This window comes from Xenopus tropicalis, chromosome 3 (assembly GCF_000004195.4).
Source record: "Xenopus tropicalis strain Nigerian chromosome 3, UCB_Xtro_10.0, whole genome shotgun sequence".
Classification (NCBI taxonomy): domain Eukaryota; kingdom Metazoa; phylum Chordata; class Amphibia; order Anura; family Pipidae; genus Xenopus; species Xenopus tropicalis.
Window position 1 is genome coordinate 129,778,250 of NC_030679.2, and position 25,779 is coordinate 129,804,028.

Consider the following 25,779-nt stretch of genomic DNA (forward strand, 5'->3'; position numbering starts at 1 on the left):
TCTTTATTACATGGCTTTAAATCTGACTTTACATAAAGACAAACCCCTCCACCCTTTTTAATCCCTCTGTCCCTCCTAAAAAGCGTATACCCATCCAAATTCACAGCCCAGTCGCATCCCCCATCCCACCAGGTCTCAGTGATACCAATTAAGTCATAATTTTCAATACATGCAATAGCCTGCAGCTCCCCTATTTTTCCCGACAAGCTACGCGCATTAGCCAGCATGCAGCGGAGATTGATAGTTATACACAAAACCATAATGGTAGGTTCTATATTAATGAAACAGGTTTAGCTAATTAGAAGGCACTGGCCAGAGCACCCCCACTATTAATCACCCCCTCCATAAAAGTGCAGCGTGTTATTAGCCAGCTGAGGGCAGCATTTAGGAAGAGCATTGCCCCCCGCCCCCTGTATCAGTAGGTGAGTGTGTAGCCTGACACATATGCACCTCACACTCACAAACAATATCCCGTTGATATCCACAAACGCAACCGCCGGCCTCAGGTCACATGCTAGTCCCTGGCCAATAGTAAATGCGCATCAGTGGGCCGCGCTCCCAGTCCAGCTCCATTCACAGCCTGCACAGGTGACAGTTTGCCCGCCCTGTTCGTAGACGTCACGGAAAGTGGGCGGAGCCGCAGTGCGTTCTGACGACACAGCTTAAAGAACCAGACCCAGGGATCCACGTTGCTGAGCTGGGGCCGCTATGAGCCGAGTGTTACGGACCCTGCGAGTGGCCTAATCGTGCCGGTGCCTCTGTCCGTAAGGGTGAGCCGTACAGCCGGTGTCCGTCACTTTCTGTCATCGCTGAGGTCTGTGGGAGCCATTACGTCCCCTGTTTGTATGAGACCCATTTATTTTTCTCTAAATGTATGCGCCTCTGCGCTTAATCCCTGTGTCTGCTATCCCTCAGTTTCTGTGTCTGCTGCCCCTCAATCCCTTAGTCTGCTGCCCCTCAATCCCTTAGTCTGCTGCCCCTCAATCCCTTAGTCTGCTGCCCCTCAATCCCTTAGTCTGCTGCCCCTCAATCCCTTAGTCTGCTGCCCCTCAATCCCTTAGTCTGCTGCCCCTCAATCCCTTAGTCTGCTGCCCCTCAATCCCTTAGTCTGCTGCCCCTCAATCCCTTAGTCTGCTGCCCCTCAATCCCTTAGTCTGCTGCCCCTCAATCCCTTAGTCTGCTGCCCCTCAATCCCTTAGTCTGCTGCCCCTCAATCCCTTAGTCCGCTGCCCCTCAATCCCTTAGTCCGCTGCCCCTCAATCCCTTAGTCCGCTGCCCCTCAATCCCTTCCTGCTGCCCCTCAATCCCTTAGTCCGCTGCCCCTCAATCCCTTAGTCTGCTGCCCCTCAATCCCTTAGTCTGCTGCCCTCAATCCCTTAGTCTGCTGCCCCTCAATCCCTTAGTCCGCTGCCCCTCAATCCCTTAGTCCGCTGCCCCTCAATCCCTTAGTCCGCTGCCCCTCAATCCCTTAGTCCGCTGCCCCTCAATCCCTTAGTCCGCTGCCCCTCAATCCCTTAGTCTGCTGCCCCTCAATCCCTTAGTCTGCTGCCCCTCAATCCCTTAGTCTGCTGCCCCTCAATCCCTTAGTCTGCTGCCCCTCAATCCCTTAGTCTGCTGCCCCTCAATCCCTTAGTCTGCTGCCCCTCAATCCCTTAGTCCGCTGCCCCTCAATCCCTTAGTCCGCTGCCCCTCAATCCCTTAGTCCGCTGCCCCTCAATCCCTTAGTCCGCTGCCCCTCAATCCCTTAGTCTGCTGCCCCTCAATCCCTTAGTCTGCTGCCCCTCAATCCCTTAGTCTGCTGCCCCTCAATCCCTTAGTCTGCTGCCCCTCAATCCCTTAGTCCGCTGCCCCTCAATCCCTTAGTCCGCTGCCCCTCAATCCCTTAGTCTGCTGCCCCTCAATCCCTTAGTCTGCTGCCCCTCAATCCCTTAGTCTGCTGCCCCTCAATCCCTTAGTCTGCTGCCCCTCAATCCCTTAGTCTGCTGCCCCTCAATCCCTTAGTCTGCTGCCCCTCAATCCCTTAGTCTGCTGCCCCTCAATCCCTTAGTCTGCTGCCCCTCAATCCCTTAGTCTGCTGCCCCTCAATCCCTTAGTCTGCTGCCCCTCAATCCCTGCGTTTGTCACCCCCTTTAACTCCCTGTGCCCTTCACCCTGATTACTCTGTGCCTTTCACCTCTCCCCTCACTGTCATTATTGCTCTATCTGTGCCTGTGCCCCCCATCTTCTTATAACTGAGATCTGTGCCCCCCATCTTCTTATAACTGAGATCTGTGCCCCCCACCTTCTTATAACTGAGATCTGTGCCCCCCACCTTCTTATAACTGAGATCTGTGCCCCCCACCTTCTTATAACTGAGATCTGTGCCTGTGCCCCCCACATTGTTATAACTGAGATCTGTGCCCCCCCATCTTCTTATAACTGAGATCTGTGCCTGTGCCCCCCACATTGTTATAACTGAGATCTGTGCCCCCCCATCTTCTTATAACTGAGATCTGTGCCTGTGCCCCCCACATTGTTATAACTGAGATCTGTGCCCCCCCATCTTCTTATAACTGAGATCTGTGCCTGTGCCCCCCACATTGTTATAACTGAGATCTGTGCCTGTAACCTCTTCCCACAATACCTGTGCCCCTCAGCTCAGTGTGTTGGTGCTGCCCTACTGCTCTTGCTGTGTGCCCCTTATCCTTTACTGCCCACAGTCTGTGTGACCTATATTTCTACGCACTGCTTCCCATGTAGTAACTGCCATTGTGCAACTGCAGCTGCGTTCTCTGGTTTTGTGTGATCCCTTCCTCAGCAGTATTAATGCCTCTCATAACATTGTGTAAATGTGTGTGTTTTACAATAACTGTGCTTGCCACTGCTGCCCCCCTCTGTGCCACTGCTGTGCCCCCCCTCTGTGCCACTGCTGTGCCCCCCCTCTGTGCCACTGCTGTGCCCCCCCTCTCTCCGTGCCACTGCTGTGCCCTCTCTCTCCGTGCCACTGCTGTGCCCCCCCTCCGTGCCACTGCTGTGCCCCCCCTCCGTGCCACTGCTGTGCCCCCTCTCTCCGTGCCACTGCTGTGCCCCCTCTCTCCGTGCCACTGCTGTGCCCCCTCTCTCCGTGCCACTGCTGTGCCCCCTCTCTCCGTGCCACTGCTGTGCCCCCCCTCTGTGCCACTGCTGTGCCCCCCCTCTGTGCCACTGCTGTGCCCCCCCTCTGTGCCACTGCTGTGCCCCCCCTCTGTGCCACTGCTGTGCCCCCCCTCTGTGCCACTGCTGTGCCCCCCCTCTGTGCCACTGCTGTGCCCCCCCTCTCCGTGCCACTGCTGTGCCCCCTCTCTCCGTGCCACTGCTGTGCCCTCTCTCTCCGTGCCACTGCTGTGCCCCCCCTCCGTGCCACTGCTGTGCCCCCCCTCCGTGCCACTGCTGTGCCCCCTCTCTCCGTGCCACTGCTGTGCCCCCTCTCTCCGTGCCACTGCTGTGCCCCCTCTCTCCGTGCCACTGCTGTGCCCCCTCTCTCCGTGCCACTGCTGTGCCCCCTCTCTCCGTGCCACTGCTGTGCCCCCTCTCTCTGTGCCACTGCTCCATCATAACAGTTAGCTCCCTCTGTTCATCATATCATCATTAAGGGAAAGTCCGTCTAAAAAGTGTTTTTGTATAATGAAAGAAAGTGTAATTCTAAGTACCTTTTCCAATATACATATATTAAAACAAGTCAGTAAAGTTACTTGTAAATCTTCTTGGAATTGGTTTTAATTCATCTGCTTTCATTCTAAAAGACAAACATGGTTGGAGTTCCCTTCTATAATGGTGTAGCCTTAGATTGCAGTTAGTCTTTGTTTTGTAAAGCTGTTATTTTTTTTGTTGTTGTTTTGTGTGGTTTTGAAATGATTTATTATCTAATGTTGTGCAACTCTCGGGATTGGAATTTGCATTGAGGTCTGATTGCTAGGGCAGAATTACTCACAGGCCTGAACTGGCAATCTGGGGATTCTTTCAGATGCCAGAGGGGCTGCTGTAAGGTGCCATAGACAGTCACTATTTATTGGGCTGGTGGGGGGCTGTTTGGGCCTCTGGGTACTTGTAATGTGGGGGCCTGATTACTCTAGCAACCAGGCAACAAGAAGGCCCAAAGATTAACCCGATTTAGCTCAACGTGTGGTGGACAAATCTGACAAATATCCCCCCTGTTGGGTGACCTCCCTGAACAAGTGACTCTCTACATATACACACAGGTTTACTTTATTTGCTGCAACTTTGAATTTAGTTGAAGTTCAACCCTTACTATTTGCCCCTCAGCCAAAATATCTCATTGATGTTCAACTGCAGGTGAATGGCTTAGGTCTGCCCTGCCTAAGTAAGTGGCCCTGTGGTCCTGCAAGTTCTGTTTTGCCCAGGGCCTCCCAACCATTAAAGGTGGCTCTGTGTTTGTTTGTGTGTGGGTTTGTGTGCTCGTGCCAGTATTCTCATGACCACAGTACGTCAGCTCTAGCTCTTGGTGGCCTTTGTACATGTGACTCCTGCTTTTCCGGTGCATGCAGTCCATCTCCCTATGTAACCTTTGGCTTTTGCTGCTGTTACTGAGCTCTCGCTGTGTGTCTTTCCTTCCTGATTCTTTGTTGTGTTATCCCTGTGCCCCGATGTTATAGCCACAGCAGCCACACTCTGTGTATGCTTTGCTGATGGTTGGGTTGTTGGTTAGCTCTTCCTGAGTTGCTTATTCCCAAGTGCAACAACTTGGGAATAAACATCTCCCAAATTAAGGCAGACTCTGTGTTTTAATCTACGTAGGGAGGTCTACAACATATTAGTTAGAGGGGGAAATGTTATAATAAGCAACACTTGACCTTTGAACAGAAAGGGGCCTATTAATACAAAAGTACACTTTACATTTACAGTTTTATACATAGAACACTTAACCTACTGACCTACTTGAAGTCTTACATCAGTGCAGTGTCTATATTATTTTTTTCTCCTTCCTTTTATTTTAGGTGTGGTCATGTCTTTACTATGGGTTCCAGCCATGCCTTTGCTTTTGCTCAGTGCTCTTTTGCCATTCTCCCTGATGGCGGGTCCCACTCCCTCTACAGGCAAAGAGCTGAGCGCTGCTTCCTTCCTACAAGATATTCTTCAGAGATATGGAGAGAATGAGAGTCTCTCAATGCCCCAGCTTCAGTCTCTGCTGGAGAACCTGGAGGTGGGAAAGGGAGGGGGCAACCAGCGGAACATGTCCCAGGTAAGCTCTGACAGTCACTATTTTCATATTACTTCTCCAACCTTGGATTGACAGGAGGTCACAGATTTCCCCAGTCCTCCAGAGCTTGGAAGACTAGCATAATGGTTCTTAGAGACCAAATATGATCTTGTATGTCCTCGGGTCCGACAGTTGGGTGTCGATATAAGATTTGGGGTTCTTAGGTGTTTTTGTGCAGTTGTGAAACTGATAGTAAGAAACCATGGAGACAGTATGTGGGATCATGAGAAGATCAAGGAAGAGATGTGGCCATGTAGAGCATGGTAGTTAAGTGGAAGCCTGCAGGCTGGATGCCCCACTCAGTGTGAAATGTCCACTGGTTCCATAGACTCCTTTGTACCATATCACCATTTTAATATATTTTTGCCCCTTTTTCACATGGGATATTCAACTCTTTGTGTGGGAAAAAGCTGGACAGATCCAATGTTGAGAATGTGGAATAAGCACATCATACAGTGGGTAGGGCAAGCAAAGACTTGCTGGGAGAAGAGAATGATAGTCCCCACTGACTGTACTGATCTTTCTATTTATTCCATTTCCACCCTTAATCCATCCAGTGCCTCAGCTCTTCCACACTGTTTGCTGCACACAACCTGACCTCTGGATCAGTGGTGGATGCAGAAGGTTTCCAAAGCTTCTGTCCCACTATTCTACAGCAGCTAGAGACCCGGGCATGCCAAGAGAGCCCTGCATTCCAGAATGAGACCACCCCTGGCGCTGAGGGGAGACCAAGCCCTGGAGAAGGTAAGTCAGAAAAATCAAAAATCAGCTAGCCAATTACTCAGCACCATGTGCAGACAGTATCGCTTGTTTGTAGAAAACAGGCCAATGAGGTCTACATTATTAACAGGTCACATGAATATGTGTGTCTGAACTATAAGAGTAAACAGACAGGGCGATTAGTTGCTGTAGTTTTTAAAAAGTCAGTTGAAGCAACTAATAACCACAACAGGTACCTCTGTGCACAAATATACACGTTGCAGCATACAAAATCTACCACCATTATTTTAGTGGTGGCGATTAGTTGCCGCAACTGGCATTTTATAAAAATCACAGCGACTAATCACCCAAATCTATCTTTGCGCCAAGAGCTTGATGTCATTTTCATTAGGGATGCCCAGAATCTGCAGTTCTGGAGCAGCTGGAGAGGTTGATCACATTTTCTTACATATTAGATGGCAACATTTTCAGTGGACACCACACACCAGAGATGTCCAGCCTGCTGCCCTTCAGTTGCCAAACTAGATCTCTCACTTGAATGGAAAAGAGGTGACAGTGCAGCTTATGGAATTTTTCAGCCTAGAATTGTTTAGCACTTTTAGTGCCATTGCAGGGCTGTCACGTGAATGGGTAGCAGCACTTCCTCATCTGTTCAAATACACTGTCAGTGAATATGTCCCACATGCAGTCAGACTTGCAAAAATGAAACTTACACCCATCAGAGGCATGCTGGGAATTGTGGGTCAATGAAAGTTGGAGGGCCACAGGTTATTAGCATCATGTGTTTATAAAGCTCCAACATGTTTGACAGAACAGTAGTTGTTGACTAACAACTCCCAACACCCCTTGGCAGCCTAAAGGTGGCCATACACGGGCCGACTATAGCTGCCGATATCGGTCCCTTGGACAAGGGCCAAACGATCGGATTATTATTTTTTTTACCTAAATGTTCCCCAATATCGCCCACCCGTAGGTGGGGATATCGGGGGAAGATCCGCTCGCTTGGCGACATCGCCAAGCGAGCGGATCTGCTCGTGTATGGCCACCTTAAGGTTGCTGTGGGGGGACTGGGAGTAGTGCTTTAACAATAGCTGAAGGGTTATATGTTTGTCAGCTATAATGTTTTATTGTGCTTATCTTGTTCTACTGTGACTCTCTGGCTCATCTTTACATGCTTCCTTCTCTTTTCCTGTTTCCATTTTTTGCTGTTCTGGGAGTCCTTCTATCATAAGGGCCTAGGTCAGTAGTCAGTGTTTGTACTCTTAATCAACTCTGCACATGGATATCTGGGGACAACCCCCTGTTCAAGTGAATAACTGTCCAAGGACACAAATGCTTGTTCAATATAAAAGGCCCTTGCAAACTTGCATGTATTCTCCAGCCCTGAACTTTTATTGAGTTATGGCTGCACTGTTGCTGCTCTTTATCTTCTGTTATGACTACAATACAACCCACCACTCTATAAAGGCCAATAAGGGTGAGCTTGGGGTGAAAATATTTAATGTCCTAAATGTTCTAGAACTATGGCTGGATGGCTGATAATTAAATAATATAATTGAGCAATTATTCCAAATATCTGTAACCTTGTTCTGAGCTAAGGGGGCCCAGTTAGGGTGAGATATGGGGGTGAGTGCTTATTTGTGCCCTGGGTACCCCTGGAAATATAGCAGGGTGACTGTTACCCCAATGTTTCTATATATCTGTAACCTTGTTCTGAGCTAAGGGGGCCCAGTTAGGGTGAGATATGGGGTGATGTTTATTTGTGCCCTGGGTACCCCTGAAACTATAGCAGGGTAACTGTTACCCCAGTGTTTCAATATATCTGTAACCTTGTTATGGGCTAAGGAGGCCCTGGCCAAATGTTGGACTTGAACCAAAGAAGTCTGGCAATTACTTAGAGTCATATATATACAGTATGTATATATAGTGTTGCACTAGTCCACAACATTCTCCAAGATTCTCTAATTCCCACAAATCTTTTCATGTTCTGCTACCAGCTTTGCACGAAAGAACAGAGGACAGACAGATTCAGTTTTCAACTGCAATTACAATTTCCATTCACTTTAAAACCATTAATCGTTTTTAATGCATGTATATTATAAAGCTGCTTTAACAATTACATTTGCTTCTATTATGAAAGGATACATTTGGATTTACTTTGCCTTTAATGTCCCTAATATCCGTTTTTCTTTTATTTGTTACATATTTTATATTATTGTGTATATAAAATATATAGAGTTATCCACTTCTCTCCGATGATCCCTTCTCAGTCTCTCCAGCCGCCTATTACCCTTCCGTGATTAGTCATTCGCTATGTGCATTCATTCTGACTTTTCCTCTTTATTTTACATTCTGTGTTTAGTCTGTGTCGTACTGTACCCCCTCCCACCATTCCCTTACGCTCTGCTCTCGTCCCACAGTCTGGGGATATGGGCTGCTGGCCGTCACCGTGATCAGCCTGGCTTCTCTTCTGGGTGTCTTTTTCGCCCCCTGTGTAAAGAGGCCTTTCTTCCGCCGCCTGCTAACCTATTTCATCGCCCTGTCCATCGGTACCCTGCTGTCTAACGCCCTCCTGCAGTTGATCCCTGAGGTGCAGTACCTGCCCACACCACTGAGGAATTTCACTGTTTGCTCTAAATACACATAGACCACATTCAAGTGTGAAGCCTGGGAGGCAGCTAGCTCCGACTGGTAACAATATAGGGATAAGCACAACACAGACACCGGTACAGCTCCAGCTACAAAGGGGGGTCACACCAAACTGACACTTTCATGTGTACTCACTGGTGGGACCTGTGATGTGCACATACAGGCTGGTCAATAGATAGTAAAAATACATGTGATATCTCCCCTAGTGTCCTGGGGCACCCCCTTCCTTTTTTCACCTCTGATTTTTTTTTTTGCCATCCCTAAATATGCGGCAGTGTATAGAAAGATCTGCCGTCTGTTCTTTATTATGGTGGTATGGTGTTATAATCTGGCAGAATAATTTGTTTTCTATAATCACTTGTCTTTATTTCTAGGGTGGAATTATTGGATTGTTTTTCTGCTGCTGCGGACATTCATGTAGCTGGAATGCAATAGGACAGAGTCTATTTGGCGGTTCCGCAGCAGCAGAAGCCAATATTTGCCTTTTTCTTGCCTTTTTTTCTCCAGGTTGACACGAGCAAGCTGTGGCCCTGGTAAAATACTAAATTCTCTGTGATTATTACCTGTTGAAATGTCTGTAATCAGGATTATGTTTTCTTTCTGTGGTGCATGTGACAATCTGCAGTCCCTCTGATTTAGCACCCTGTGCATTCTGGGGGTTGTAGTTCAACAACTACAGGTTGTCAGATGACCCTGAAAGCAGAAGAGGTGAAATCTAGCTTGTCTGCCTGTAAACTTCATGCTATCTGTAGAATCTTTACTAGATCCATAATACACTCTTATTCCAGATAATCATTCTTCTACACCCCATTATTTTCTGTCTAAATAAGCTTGCTGGGAGTTGTAGGTCACCAAACATTTTGTTGGGAATGGTTTCCCTTACATTCTCATTGATAGCATAGAGTTTCCAGAGCAGACTGCCTCTTCTCTCCCGTGCATGGAAATGATCATATGGATATTAGTGGAATCAAATGACTAATGGCATCTTATTTTTCTCTCTTTCTCTCTCCATCTCCCCTTCCCATTATGATATTGGTCTCTCCCATATTGATCCATTCCACCCCCCCTCCATTTTTGTCTCTTGTCCCCCCCCCCCCCCCCCCCCCCCACCTTGCCTTTTGTCCATGGTCTGTCTGTGTGGCTACTGGTGCTCTACAGTGTGGGGTTATGGATTCCTCTGTGTCACCGTCATCTCTCTGTGCTCCCTCTTTGGGGCTGGAGTAGTGCCATTTATGAAGAAAGCATGTTACAAGCGTCTGCTCCTCTTCTGCATTGCTCTGGCCATTGGGACACTGTTTTCCAACGCTCTCTTTCAGCTGATCCCCGAGGTATGGGGGCACATGTACCTGTCTCACACATCTAGTTACATATATACACCTTCACTTCTGTTGCTGTGTGTGTGTGTGTGTGTGTATTGAGCCTGACTGTCTCTCCCAGTTTAGTCTTCTATACATAATAAGCTCCTCCCTATTTATTATACTAGGGAAGTTGCTCATTTTGTTTTTCCCTTGCACCGCGAGGTAGAGTGGCCTTAAATAACTTTCTAAGTAGAGTCCATAGGAGGGATATCATGTCAAAACAAAGCAAAATTGATAAAACTTTATTTATATACAAGAAATATGCTTTTCTTTAGAAGATGAGACAGTCACACAAGTGCTGTCTGCTCTTTAACAGGCAGATATACCTCTTATGGTAATGAAAAAGTTCATTTTGTGTATTAACTATTCCTGTATTTGAATTGTATATATGACTGGGAGCTGCCATGTTACCTGCCCTGGGTTAAGGTGGCCATACACAGGCTGTTAAAAAAACTGCCAACAGATGGTGTCAGCAGCTTATTGGCCCCTGTATGGGGCCCTCTGAGGGGTCTCCTTGACTGATATCTGGCTGAAAATTGGGCAGATGTCAATTGGGCAGGTTTACAAATCCTATTGATGCAGTCCTCCCCCTGACGGTTTACTCGTACTGCATTGTGATCTGATCCTTTGCTCCTTGGGCCAATCGATCAGATCATCCCGCTAATCATTTCAAGGTGGCCATATACGTTAAAGATCCGCTCATTGGGTGGCATTGCCAAACAAGTGCATCTTACATGTATAGATTTATAGAGCCACTGCTTAGGCAAGTCATATGGCCGCTTCCGCTACTATCTTTGAATCCAGTCCAGTCTATATTTGCACCCTTGTTTGTTGAAAGCATGGGTCGTCAGGAGATTAAACATGCCTTGTGTTTGTTATTCTCAGAAGGCAAGGTCAAAATTGGCTTATTTTAGCACTAAATATCCAGAGCGACTTCAGCACTAGGGTGGGGGTTATTATATTGCAAAGAAATTCTGGAAACTACGGGGAACTTTAAAAACCCACAAGCGACTGTTCCCCAGTCTGCAGAATTTATACCATGTCTGTAACAATAAAAACCCTGAAAGGAAAGAAAATACAAATTTACAACATAGTATGAAAAAAAAAAGAAAAATCATTAAAGGAACAGTAACACCAAAAAAATGAAAGTGTATCAAAGTAATTAGAATATAATATACTGTTGCCCTGTGCTGGTAAAAGTTGCATGTTTGCTTCAGAAACCCTGCTATAGTTTATATAAACTAAGCTACTGTGTAGCCCCAAGGGCAGCCATTCAAGCTGAAATAGGGCTAAAAGTTAAGGTTACATGGCTAAGGTTGCACAGCAGATAACTGAAAAGCTCTGTAATACACCATTTTATTCTACAGCTGATCTATTATCTGTTACCTGTGCCTTGTTCTGCAGATTAAATGGCTGCCCCTGTAGTGTTGTATACAATGGCTTGCAAAAGTATTCGGCCCCCTTGAACTTTTCCACATTTTGTCACATTACAGCCACAAACATGAATCAATTTTATTGGAATTCCACGTGAAAGACCAATACAAAGTGGTGTACACGTGAGAAGTGGAATGAAAATCATACATGATTCCAAACATTTTTTACAAATAAATAACTGCAAAGTGGGGTGTGCGTAATTATTCAGCCCCCTTTGGTCTGAGTGCAGTCAGTTGCCCATAGACATTGCCTGATGAGTGCTAATAACTAAATAGAGTGCACCTGTGTGTAATCTAATGTCAGTACAAATACAGCTGCTCTGTGACGGCCTCAGAGGTTGTCTAAGAGAATATTGGGAGCAACAACACCATGAAGTCCAAAGAACACACCAGACAGGTCAGGGATAAAGTTATTGAGAAATTTAAAGCAGGCTTAGGCTACAAAAAGATTTCCAAAGCCTTGAACATCCCACGGAGCACTGTTCAAGCGATCATTCAGAAATGGAAGGAGTATGGCACAACTGTAAACCTACCAAGACAAGGCCGTCCACCTAAACTCACAGGCCGAACAAGGAGAGCGCTGATCAGAAATGCAGTCAAGAGGCCCATGGGGACTCTGGGGGAGCTGCAGAGATCTACAGCTCAGGTGGGGGAATCTGTCCATAGGACAACTATTAGTCGTGCACTGCACAAAGTTGGCCTTTATGGAAGAATGGCAAGAAGAAAGTCATTGTTAACAGAAAACCATAAGAAGTCCCGTTTGCAGTTTGCCACAAGCCATGTGGGGGACACAGCAAACATGTGGAAGAAGGTGCTCTGGTCAGATGAGACCAAAATGGAACCTTTTGGCCAAAATGCAAAACGCCATGTGTGGCGGAAAACTAACACTGCACATCACTCTGAACACACCATCCCCACTGTCACATATGGGGGGGGCAGCATCATGCTCTGGGGGGGCTTCTCTTCAGCAGGGACAGGGAAGCTGGTCAGAGTTGATGGGAAGATGGATGGAGCCAAATACAGGGCAATCTTGGAAGAAAACCTCTTGGAGTCTGCAAAAGACTTTAGACTGGGGCGGAGGTTCACCTTCCAGCAGGACAACGACCCTAAACATAAAGCCAGGGCAACAATGGAATGGTTTAAACATATCCATGTGTTAGAATGGCCCAGTCACAGTCCAGATCTGAATCCAATGGAGAATCTGTGGCAAGATCTGAAAGCTGCTGTTCACAAACGCTGTCCATCTAATCTGACTGAGCTGGAGCTGTTTTGCAAAGAAGAATGGGCAAGGATTTCAGTCTGTAGATGTGCAAAGCTGGTAGAGACATACCCTAAAAGCCTGGCAGCTGTAATTGCAGCAAAAGGTAAGCACCTTTTGCTGCAATTACAGCTGCCAGGCTTTTAGGGTATGTCTCTACAAAGTATTGACTCAGGGGGCTGAATAATTACGCACACCCCACTTTGCAGTTATTTATTTGTAAAAAATGTTTGGAATCATGTATGATTTTGTTCCACTTCTCACGTGTACACCACTTTGTATTGGTCTTTCACGTGGAATTCCAATAAAATTGATTCATGTTTGTGGCTGTAATGTGACAAAATGTGGAAAAGTTCAAGGGGGCCGAATACTTTTGCAAGCCACTGTATATAGTATAGTAGTCTTTCTGAAGCAAAGACACCAGTTTTTTCTAGTTCAGGGCAACAACACATTATATTTTAATTACTACATTTTCAGGGTTACTTTTCATTTAGGGAGGTAGAAGCCCGCCAGCAGCAGTGCCCACTCCCAAGTCAGCTTGGTATTTTAATGGCTCGTCAGCTAACAACTCAGCGTGACTGCATGAAGCTATCTTTATTGCAGATAGTCTTTTTTTTATTACATAATACCAAAGGACTTAATGAACCCGCTAAACCTACTGGTGTATGGGGCTTGTCTCACAGTCAGATAGAGCCGAGACTGAACTTTATACTCACTCTAATCTGCGTTCACTCACTCACTGATGGAAAACAACATTTTGCCAAGGACATTAACTATTGCTAAACATCAAATAAGGTTATCACAGTCTTAGCGGGTAGTGTAGGAATCTTACCCGTAGTAAAGGTGGGTCCGGGTGCTCATGCCCCATACTTTCAGTTTAGGGATCATAATGGAGATTAATCACATGGAAAAGTAGTATAGGCAGGCACTCCAATTCCCAGAAAAAAATGTATCAAAAATTACATATTATCAGTAAAAAAAGTATATAAAGTTTATTTAATCCATATATAAGGACAAAGAAGCCTTACGCCTTTCGTACCAATAGGGTACTTAATCGTAGCCTATGATTAAGTACCCTATTGGTACGAAACGCGCAAGGCTTCTTTGTTTTTATATATATATATATATATATATCCACTTTTCCATGTGATAAACTATTGCTGTTGCCATTGGACTTCATTCTTTGGGAAGCAACTGTCTGCAGTGCAGCCAGGAATGTTCTTATTGCATGTAAAGCCACACTGATCAGAGCCAGTCCTTACATAACGTGCCACTCCTTATTTAGCCATGACCGGGTTGACCTAAGACCCACTGATTTATCACCAGGTTGGCATGTTCAGGTTGCAAGTAAATATTAGCCTGGGTGGGTGATAGGTCCAGACTGCACAAAAAATGCCTATGGTGAATTTTGCTAAAGAATATTTAAAGGCAAAGTGTTTTCTAAACAAGAGCACGTTTTATTGGAAGATGGAAAGCTAACTTTGTAATGATTTAGAGTTGAAATAAGCCAATGACATGTATGTATATTTCTATATATTATATAATATTTATTTATTTTTGTGAGCAAAGCATCTGAGAGGATATAAGTGCATGGGTGTGCTTGGATAAGTTGTGAGAGTGTGTGTATTACATTCCTTTGACACCACTGACCCAGAAACTGTGGCTTTCCAGCTGTTGCGAGGATGCTGGGAAGTGTTCAGCAACAGCTGGAGAGTTTCAAGGAGACTCATTTTGTACACAGAGGCTTCCACATTACATATTCACAGTTATCATTTTATGTTCTGATTATCTGATCCAGGCTGATTATCTGCCACTTTATGGTTGGACTACAGCTCCCAGCCTTGCCTGTCATGGAGATTGAGGAACTGTAACTCAACAAAAGGAGGCCATGGATCAGTTGATCTTTGGGGCACTATCATTCATCTATTATGGGAGTAAGGGGGGGGGGAGGTGGACATATTTTCACATATATAAATTGCTTATTGTCTCCTTATGCAACTTTACATTGTACTTCTGTCTCCTACATACATTCTAGGCTTTTGGGTTTAACCCATTGGAGGACTCCTACGTGTTCACCTCATCTGTAATCTTTGGTGGCTTTTATCTCTTTTTTTTCACTGAGAAGGTCCTGAAGATGATGCTCAAGCAGAAACATGAGGTACAGTGTTTAGCATTGCCTGGTTCCAATTGTGCAATGTTTCCCCTCTCTATTGATTCTTTGCCCTGCCTTGGTACATTCCTTGGTGAGTCTAAACTGGAGCAGTCAGGAAATGCTGTTGTGTATTATGCTTAAGACCGTGGAATCTCTATGTTGGTCTCTGCAGGGTAGGGGGCTGTTCCTGTTGCATTTTTGACAATGACCATTCATGATGGCCCTGTAGCTTTCAGTTATAACCCTCCTTTCCCCTGTGTTGCAGCACGGGCACAGTCATTATTCTGCTGATACAAGCAAACGTGATGCTGAGGAAGGTGTGACTGAGAAGTTGCAAAATGGAGACTTGGACCATATGATCCCTCCACCCCATGGTAGCGAGTCTGACCTCCGTGGTGATGAGAAGGCTGTGCAGGTCAGTAAAGCAGAGGGCATTATGATTGTTTACAATGCCAGACCCAACACTGTATGCTGCATATCTTTGTATTTTGCACCATATTCTAGAATGTTTTGATATCAAAGACATCTAGCCATTGTGCAGGCTGCCAAACAATATAGAACAGCAGAACCAAAGTTACTAATGAAAGGAGATTTCTTGTATAGCTTCTCTGAGTGCTAGACCTGAGAAGAAATGTACAAGAAGATGCCTTCAGTAACTTTAAAGGGAAACTATACCCCTGAACAATGTAGGTCTCTATAAAGATAAATCATATAAAGCAGCTCATATGTAAAACCCTGCTTCATCTAAATAAACCATATTCATATAAATATACTTTTTTACTAGTATGTGCTATTGGGTAAACCTAAATGGAAAATTGCCATCATGGGATTCCCAGCAAACAAACCAGGGCACACATACATGCTAGGCTACATCTGCCAATTAATGGACAGAGTTCTGTTGGCTAAGTATTCATTTTGGTGATATAGTTTTCCTTTAAGCTTCTTGTGTTCTGGACAGCCTGCAGTGGTTGCTTCTGTTGCAAATTCATGATATTACTCTGGACATGCTTACTGTCAGTTGTTGGGAGGTTTAGTTTGCCTTTAAACTTTAAGGATTATTTATATTGCTTAATCCGTTGCGCTAATTAAAGCCAAGCAAACAAACAGGAATGGCCTCTGATCTAGGACCCTGAGAAAGCAACAGGTTTTTGTGAGCCTTGATCAGTAACAGAGCTATAAGAAGCCACTCGCTGGTGCTTGCTTTTCCACTCGTTTGTGAGCTTCCTATAATTAATGATTCAATAGTTATCACTGCAGAGTATATGAGATATATTCCGTTTCCACAGGACTCAGGGCTGGCAGAGTATTGTAGTATCATAACTACCATAAGTTTGCTCCTCTTATATTTTATATAGAGCACTGGTATCGCCCAGCTGTACATAAGGATGTACCTGCAAAGGGGTGGCAAGTAGGCTGATATGGGCATACACTTACATGCCCATCAGATGCATGCAGAGACTGCCTTGTACGCACACTGCTTGGCCGAGGCAGGTGTCGGATACTTGAATTCACATCGTGGTAAACAGTATCTTGTGCCTTATGCCCCAAGAGAAGGTGCAGCCTACAAACTGGTGAACCCCACTAGCACACGAGTGCAACTAGGCACAAGCACATTAATGGGCAGAATGCTATGCGTCTATGAGTCTAGTCATCATAATTGAGCCCTTATGTGCCTTCTCTTCCTGAGTGTTTTAATGTGAATGTGTGTGAATTAAAAAGCCTATTATTTCTGCCCCCCTTTCCTAGCAACAGGATCTGCCCGGGCAACAGAGTTCCTGCTATTGGCTGAAAGGCATCCGTTACTCTGACATTGGCACCCTGGCGTGGATGATCACACTCAGTGATGGGCTTCACAATTTCATAGATGGCCTGGCCATCGGAGCCTCCTTTACTGTGTCTGTCTTCCAGGGAGTCAGCACGTCCATCGCCATCCTCTGTGAGGAATTTCCCCATGAGCTTGGTGAGCAGAGAATTCTTTCTGTATAACTAAAACATCAGGGATCATACTAAACTACATTAATAGCTCAATGACCTACAGAAAAAAAACAACCTAAAGCTTATAAATTACATGTATTCACTAAGCCTAACTATTTAACCCCCCCCCCCCCACCTTATCTTAAGATTGGGCCCCTGGAAACTGCCTGTTAAGAATTGTGACAGTCTGTTCCAGTCAGAACAAAATACAGAATGATTCCTGAACAATATGGTCAGTTGCAGATGGCCATTGGCATATACGGATGGTGCTCAGACTAAAGATGCCCGTACACATACCAATAACATTACCTATGATCATCGGTTTTTGTATAGTGGCCTGACTGATATCCATGTACTGTGGATATTGGACATTTTAGTAAGGTTTCATCTGCCCATGTTTCATGTCAGCCAGTGCATCAATAGATGAAGAAGTGAAACTCAGCCACAGCTTCTCTTTACTTTCTGCTGTTCAGACCATTCATGCTGTTTGCCTGAATAATGGGAACAATAGAAAAGTAAGCATACCATACGTGGCCCTTCATATGCTCTTCATCTGTTCAGCCCGTGGGCAAATTGGTTGGAGATTGTACCTGATCGGCCACTATAACCGGACTGCTCTGCAGCCTTTGTGATGTGCTTGTTTAGTGCAGCTGCAAAGGATCTGTTTAGTAACCTGAGCAATGCCCTTTTTCCTGTATCCAGCTGTAAAAGTGGCCATACATGTTACAATTACAATCTTTCCTGAAACCATTGGTCGTACCCTCCACTAATGCTTGAAACAATAGGAATTCTACCCCTATCTGACAATTTAGCCCTAAATGCTTGCCTTTGCTCTGGCGCCTTCAACTAGCACAATCAAAAATTTCTGTCCCGTCCAATCCGAACGAGAAGACCTATATGTATATCTTTATTTATTTATTTGTATATCTTTATTTATACAGCGCTACTTATGTACGCAGCGATGTACCAGTAGAATACATTAATATAAACGGGGGGTATTAAGATAGATAAATACAAAGTATTACAATAAGCACAAATACATAGAAGATACAGTTGCAATAAGATAAGAGTCAAAGACACAAGAGGATGGAGGTCCCTGCCCCAGCAAGGCAGAAAGGTTCAAGGCGGGAAATAGCTGTAGTAGTGGGGGGCGCTACCAAACGATTGCTCTGTGAGGAACGAAGGAGTCGGCCAGGAACGTACGGAGACACAAGTGAAGAGATGTAGTGAGGAACAGAGGAATGGAGGGCTTTGAAGGTTAAGAGAAGCCAAGGCTTTTGCGATATCCGTTTCCTCGTCAATCCACCATACACGCACTGAATATCATATGAAACTTCTATTCATTTAATAATATTGATGCGTGTATGGCCAGATTTATGGCAAGTTATGGCAGTTGCAGTTCAATATCAGCTTGAGGGCCCCATGTTGCTTTTGAAGAAAAGCCTCTGATCACTTTTTCTTTTCTTTTGCCCATCTATATCCAGGAGACTTTGTCATACTTCTGAACGCAGGGATGAGCATTCCTCAGGCTCTGTTTTTTAACTTCTTATCTGCGTGCTGCTGTTATCTGGGCCTGGCCTTCGGTATCCTCGCTGGAAGTCATTTCTCCTCCAACTGGATCTTTGCTTTGGCGGGAGGCATGTTCCTTTACATTGCACTTTCTGACATGGTGAGTCTGAGATTGGGGGACTTCAACAAGGGGAAAAGTAACAACAACAATATCATTACTTCGTAAATCCATGGGAAAACAGCTTCTAAGTATGAAATAACGTACAGAAACATACAAAAACATTATATAATTAGGGCTCTGCTCACCAGCAACACCAGTGACATACAATAAAAAATCTTTGAGTAGGCCCACCGCACATACAGACAAGACAGTCTCTCCCTCTTCTGCCCACCCACTCACTCGTTTGCTGTCAGCCGCAAATAAAGGCTGGGAAGGGGAAATAGAATACAGCAGACCCTGCGTTCTGGGCCCCCCTCTACAACTGCGGGGTCTGTTGCATAGTAGTTACACCTGAAAATTAGGTAGACTACTGCCACACAGAGCAGTTTAAGAGAGAACGCTTAGGGGGCAATTCTGTTAATATTTAGGAACTAAATCTAAATAAAAAAATTTCATCATCTGTAACCAAGTAATTGGTTCAGTTGTCCAGAAGCCTAAAGTCACCAAATCCAAACCATAAGAGTCCGACTATATCTAAAGGCTGTAAAATGTGTCTGTTTGCCAGAATCCTGGATATGGTGGACACCTCATTTATATATTATTGATATATTGCATTATTTAATAATTACTAAGGAGAGAACCAGAGAGGTGTAGTTTAGCATTAGAGAAGCCTTGAAGAAAGGTTGATATGAGATGTAAGAGCAGCAAGAATAGCCTAGTGGAGTTGGAAATTTGTATTTAGAAATGAGGTGAGTAATGTGTACAGGCCATAGGTTTTGCAGGGATAAGCAAGTAGGTAGGTAAGCAGTCAGGCTTTGAATTTAATCCAGGGAATATAGGAATTCAGTGGAAGAACTGGTCTAGAGGAGCAATACATGTAGCACAGAGAGCTGGGTAGCAACATTCATAATGGACTGAAGGGTAAGACCAGGCCTGTAGTGGGATTCAAAATAGGCGATGGTATTTCACAGAGGCCTGAACAGCCCCCACCAGCCCAATAAATAGTGACTGTCTATGGCATCTTACAGCAGCCCCTCTGGCATTTGCCAGAACCCACAGATTGCCAGTCTGGGCCTGGGCTGGGTTTCAAAATAGGCCCTGGCATTTCAAGTACACAGAGGCCCAAACAGCCCCCCCCAGCCCAATAAATAGTGACTGTCTATGGCATCTTACAGCAGCCCCTCTGGCATTTGCCAGAACCCATAAATTGCCAGTCTTGGCTTGGGAAGGACAGCATTTTAAATATTGTTCAAACATGCAAAATGAATGTATGAAATAACCTTTGATTGTAGTGGCAGAAACTGCTTGGTAATATGAGTGGCGGCCAAGGTTGTAACCTTGTTTGAAAGACTGAAAAGGGAACCAGTAAAAATTAGCCTTGATGGGGGCCAGCTATAAACAGACAGTCACTTCCACTTGTACTGAGCATTCCTCCCTACTCTCGTTCGAACATTGATCAACTTGTTTGCCTGTTACCTGTCCTAAGACATCAGCGAAAACCAGAAGGAAGTTAATATAATGAATTAAAAGTGACAAATACTAGTCATTGACAGACTAAAATATCTGTTTTTAAACCTATTTATCCTCAGATCAGCAAAAAACAAATCTAATTGGTATTTAAAATAATTTCAAATAAATATAGCATTTTATATAGTATATATACAGAGGTTAGCAACAGAAAACTCTATCTGCAAGTCTAAATGACAGTACTATACACAGCCCCTGGCATAATTCTGTGTGTTACCACAGTGACAAAACAATCTATGCCTAGCGGTGTTTGCATCTCATCTGGGTGCCAATCACAGTTTATATAAGTAGCTATGCACGGGGAGCTCATTCCATACATAGTTACCCTCGCTATGGCTTAGTATTTTATAGAGAGGGCGGTTTTCAACTCTGTTGGATGTGACTGCTTTTGTAATATGTTTAGTTGATTAGGCAAGCCAGAATTCCATGGTAGCCAATCAGAACCAATAAAAATGTCATCTTTTAAAAATAAAATGCGAGGTTAACTTTTAGTATGTTACAGAATGGCCAGTTCATAGCAACCTTTCTGTTGGTCTTCGTTTTCTAATTTTGTATTTTTTTTTTAATAATCATTTGCCTTCCTCTTCTGACTCTATGCAGTTTTTTTTATCACTTGTCTTTCTATCAAGGCCTCTCCTATTCATATTCCAGTCTCTCATTCAAACAACTACCTGGTTTCTAGGGTAATTTGAACCCTAGCAACCAGATAGCTGCTGAAATTCAAACTTGAGAGTTGCTGAATAAAAAGCTAAATAATTCAAGAACCACAAATCATAATAAAATAAAAATAAGACCAATTGGAATTTGTTTTAGAACAGCATTCTCTACATCATGCTAAAAATGTAATTAAAGGACCAGCAAAATATATCCTTGACACAGACCTTCACATCAAAGAGCACAAGGAAAGGGTTAATCACTGAGGGTTTTCTATTTGTTAGACTCCTTATCCTTCTCTTCTACAGCCATTTACAAAGACAAAATCTTTATTGCCCTAAATCTGAAATGGGAAATGTCTTATTATGACAATCTGTATGCACCACAAGTTATGTCAATATGTCTCTTTAAATCATTACCATAGTGTGATTATAGCTTGGGAACACTGTTTTATATATTTACAATTTTACTCCAAATCACTACCAACCATAAAACAAAGTTTTTAGGTACAGCACTTGGTTTCACAAGGTGTGTTCATACATCCCAACTGTATCAGTATGGTTTCCTGCTGCCCAGGAGAAGCACTGCCTGCTCGCATTCTGCCAAACAGACTTACTGGGCCACCCCCTCTCGGTTCCTGGATGCGGCAGTATACAAAGCATTGTGTATTGGAACCCTAGGAATAGGGGGGATTGTGGGGCAGCTATTCATTCAGTACAGAGGCTTTCTGGCTGAGGAGGAAGAACATAAGGGGGGCAGAATGTGCACAGGGTATAACAATAGGTGCCTTTGTATTCTATTGATAGTGGAATGGAACCTACAGGGCAATAACATCACAAATCAAAAACTGATACCTGTTAGAAAGCTTTCTGTGAAGCAGAATTACTGAATTATATTTGCTTATCTGCTTCCTCTTGGCAGGCCTCTAATAATTTGTTTTAAACCATATACCCGTATAATGAACTGATTATACCATACAAAGATGTCTATGTACCCAATGGGAGGTTATGGGCCTTAAGGGAGGAGGAAGATGAAAGATTAGTCACCCACAATAAATCTTCACTACCGCGGGCAACTAATCTCCTCGAAATGTCATCCTACCGGCAAAAATGTAAATCTCCAGTGGGATGGCACACAGCCACCGTCCCACAAAGCAAAGCAGGATTATCTGAAAGGCTTTTTAGGGCTGTGGCACATGGAGAGATTAGTCGCCCGCGACAAATCTCCCCGAAATGCGGAAAGTTGCCTTGAGAGTAAATCTTGGCTGAGGAAGGGTAAATAGAAGAATGAAACATTTAAATGTTATATATATAAGAAACAAAAGGAGCACACCCTACAAACAATTAACTGCCCCAGGTGCTGGACAAAAATCTATGTAAATGAAGAACAGAATGCCGCACACATAGGGACTTAAAAAATAACAAAAAATCTTTATTAATCCAATTAATAAAGATTTTTTGTTCTTTTTTTAAGTCCCTATGTGTGCGGCATTCTGTTCTTCATATATATATATATATATATATATATATATATATATATATATAAACAGCGGCCTGTTCTTCTGATATTCTATATATATAATGAGATACCTTGTGAAAATGGTGCCAAGGTAAGATCATACGACCAATTAATTAGTGCCTCAATAGGGTTCATTTATATGTGCAAAACATCAAACGTTTTAAGGTGCATTTCACTAATCTGTCCACTTGGTGTCGCTCACATAGCTATGCATTTCATTGATCTATGCAAATGGTATTTTAATAAACAAAATTCTAAAAGTTTTGCATTTCCTCCATAGTTCCCAGAGATGAATGAAGTGAGCAAAGAGGATGAAGAAGGTGGACGGGCATTTTCTGCTTTTATGATCCAGAACGCAGGCCTCCTTACAGGCTTTGCCATTATGCTGCTACTGACAACGTTTTCTGGCCAGATCCAGCTGGGATAATGACAGGGATGGGGTAGCTTTCTCTATCCCCCCCCACCCTGTTCTTCTGTACAGCAAGGGGAGATTCACAGAATTCCCTTTTGGAATGGACCAAAGGTAGAGCTGCTGCAAAAAATACAAAAGCCAGCGAGTAGTACAACACTAATACTACCTCCTTCCCCATGCGAGCAAGGGCTGGAGGGTGCTGCTACTGCTCTCCCTATGAACAAATGACTGGAAGGTTTTACCTTCATATTCACACATGGACAGATCTTGTTGGACAAGCTTGGTGCTTGGAAGTTGTAAATAAAACTGATAACATGGCTAAGCACAGAATTTCCTGCTCCAATCTCCCTTCATCTTGTGCACCAGAACTGACATTGTCCATCCTGTGTTCCATCCTACACTGCCTTTTCCCTGATCTAGTCCTTTCTGAGGATCCTGGCTCCATATTTGTTAAATTCTCTTGTTAGAGGAACGTGAGCACAGTAGTAGATGGCATCACCTCTCCTCCTAAGCAGATCATCATTGGGCCTAGAGACAGATGCTGTCCTTGTAGTGACTGCTCCAGGAAGGTTTATCTTATCATATTGATAAGTTCGTGGGATTATACCCACCTTAGAATGGACCAATTTCCTTAACTGCAATGGACATTTCTTTATTGTTGGTTGCAAGAGACTTTGCTTTGCCCAAGGAATAAGGCACAGCTGACTCCTTCGGCCTTCCAGCTCTTGCAGTGTCCTTCCTAAAACCTCCTCCCGCTCATTCCGCGTAGAACAACTTTTCTGGGCTGTGTGTAAGGGTAACCACCCTTCGGCACGTTCCACAATTCTGTCTCGACTTGTGTTGCTGCTTCTCATTCTTTCAAACCGGAAACAGTGTTTTTTTTTTTTTTTTTGTCTTGAAAGGTAGAAGAGAAGTGAAACTTTGTTTGCTGAGCTGTAGAGAAGTAGAATGACTAGCGGCATTAGTAATATTCAGGGCTTCCTTTTTAGCTGCTCGTCTGTGCAACATGTACAGCAGAGGAGGTTTGAAGGGTAGTTCTACTACTGCTGCAGAGGTATCTGCTGATCATCCATATTGTGTCTCTCTGATGGGCTGATTATGATAGGAACAGGGGAATGTGGATTGTAGTTCAACCATATGCACCAGTGACCAAGTACAGAGGCAGCAGTTAGTTGGCCATTAGTGTGGTGTGGATAGTGTAAAAAGTGGCACATAAATACACTTTTCTTTAATGCTACTCCCCCCATCATAGAGAAATACATTTCCCTAGATCAATGATCCCCAACCATAACCCAACCCAACTCATAAGCAACATGCTCACTAACCCCTTGGATGTTGCTCCCAGTGGCCTCAAACCAGGTGCTTATCTCCGATTTCCTGGCTTGGAGGCAAGTTTTGGAGCTATAAATACCATGTATAATGCCAATCAGTGCCTCCTGTAGGCTGCCAGTCCACATAGGGGCTACTAAATAGCCAATTATTTGGCACCCTTATTACCTTTTTGCTTGTGTTGCTCCCCAAATCTTTTTTACATTTTAATGTGGCTCATGTGTAAAAAAGGTTGGGGACCCCCGCCCTAGATAGAAAAATGAGGGATAAAGGGGTTTTACCTGAATAAAATGCTTTAGAAAGTCAGCTGCACTGAGGTCTGATTTCTAAGCTGTATTAGGTGAAGGGTGTGTTTTTATTATTGCCCCCTGGAAGCTGTTATCATTTCTGATGGGTGAATGAGCAGAGCCTACAGCTGTTTAGTCCCATCCATGTACCTCTGCTTTATTCATTGTTTTTAACTGACATAACTCCCAATATTTAGACTCTGTGTAGCCTTCCATGTCCTACACCTTGTGGAAAAAGAGGCTGCACTTTGAATTCCAAAGGTAACCCCTGTTCCAAAGTGGGGAGCGCTGGTACTACTTACTGTGGAGCTGAAAAGGATGGTATACCATCACACAAGTACAAATGAGTGACCTGGTCCTGTGACAGGTGTAACTGCTGGAATTTAAAGTGTAGGTACCTGCTGTTCAGATCACTAGACCGTAGTAAATTCTAACAGTGGGGTTCATTAGAGCCCCTGTGCAGCAGATCAGATCATCAGCCATGGAAAGAGCTGATTTGCTCCTGATGTTCCCTTAGGCTTATGCCACACATGGTGGATTCTCATTCTGTGGATTTCAGCTCTGTAATGCATGAATATGCATTTCAGCATCAAAATCTGCTCTGTGTGCATATTCCAGGCTTGACGCAGTGGCTTCAGGGGTAGACACAGAAGAGCATAAGGGGCGGATTCTCAGTCTGTGTTTGTCCAAAGGCCGATAATCTGTCATGTGTGGCATAAGCCCTGTGTTGTGGGGCACTCTGTAAATAGAAAGTCCCACAGAGAGACCATGAGGAGTGCAAGACTGGAAGTAAGGGAAAGGGGCTGAACACAAGCAATTTCTGCTATTTTAAAAAGAACGTAGGATTAATATAGAGGTTCTCTTCATTTTATACACTGTGTAAACCTAAAATGAAGGTATATGTTCCCTTTAAAAATGCCTATAAGCCATGGTGAAATAATTGGGTTGAAAATGGCATAAGTCTAGTAAGGTTATGCTGGTGTAGCTAAAACATTACATCAGATGTTCTTTTGCAATGATATGGTTTATGTGCTAGATGGATTTATGTTGGAAAGGGAAGCTCAGTGTTAGTACTAATGCCGCTAGAATGTTAATACCAGCATGCTGAATGGGCGAGGGTTCTTTTTTACAGCAGCAGAAGGATTCATGTTCCTAAATGTGCATGGATAGCAAGGCCTACAGTTCTGTTCTCTCCTTCCTGTGTGATTTACCATCTCAGGTTCAACAATAAAGTCTAATAAGGCCCAGTGTTTCTTAGATTTACCGGTTACACCAGGGATCATGTGATTAATTGCTTTAGAATGTCATAAGCCTACAGTTGTCCTTACTTTTGGGATAGTGATGGGTTATTTATGTACACATAAATCCGGTAGTTGCCCAGGAATAAAATTGACCATACAGCGTTGCGTACATAAGTAGTGATATAAAAATAAAAAAATACATATGCAGGCAGTTTAAAAAACTACTCTTCAAAATACGAATGTACATTAAATTTTCCCTATAGGTCTTGTGGGATTTGTTTTCACTGATAGGGCTACTTTTGTAAGTAATTGTTACTTGGAGTCCCTAAACCTGACTGTTTTGCCAACCTGACTGTCCCTTC

The 25,779-nt window shown here is 44.1% G+C and overlaps 1 protein-coding gene across 4 annotated transcripts; it reads left to right on the forward strand.

Annotated features, from left to right (window-relative positions):
- Nucleotides 1–558: 558 nt before the first annotated feature.
- slc39a14 (solute carrier family 39 (zinc transporter), member 14) lies at nucleotides 559–25,446 on the forward strand. 4 transcript variants are annotated; one of them, XM_012958371.3, is made up of 9 exons: nucleotides 559–843; nucleotides 4,974–5,218; nucleotides 5,794–5,980; nucleotides 8,377–8,546; nucleotides 14,690–14,812; nucleotides 15,072–15,221; nucleotides 16,553–16,766; nucleotides 18,265–18,449; nucleotides 22,429–25,446. In XM_012958371.3, exons 2-9 carry the CDS (start codon nucleotides 4,982–4,984, stop codon nucleotides 22,573–22,575), a joined length of 1,413 nt encoding a protein of 470 aa, XP_012813825.1. In that variant the 5' UTR covers nucleotides 559–843; nucleotides 4,974–4,981; the 3' UTR covers nucleotides 22,576–25,446.
- Nucleotides 25,447–25,779: the final 333 nt, after the last annotated feature.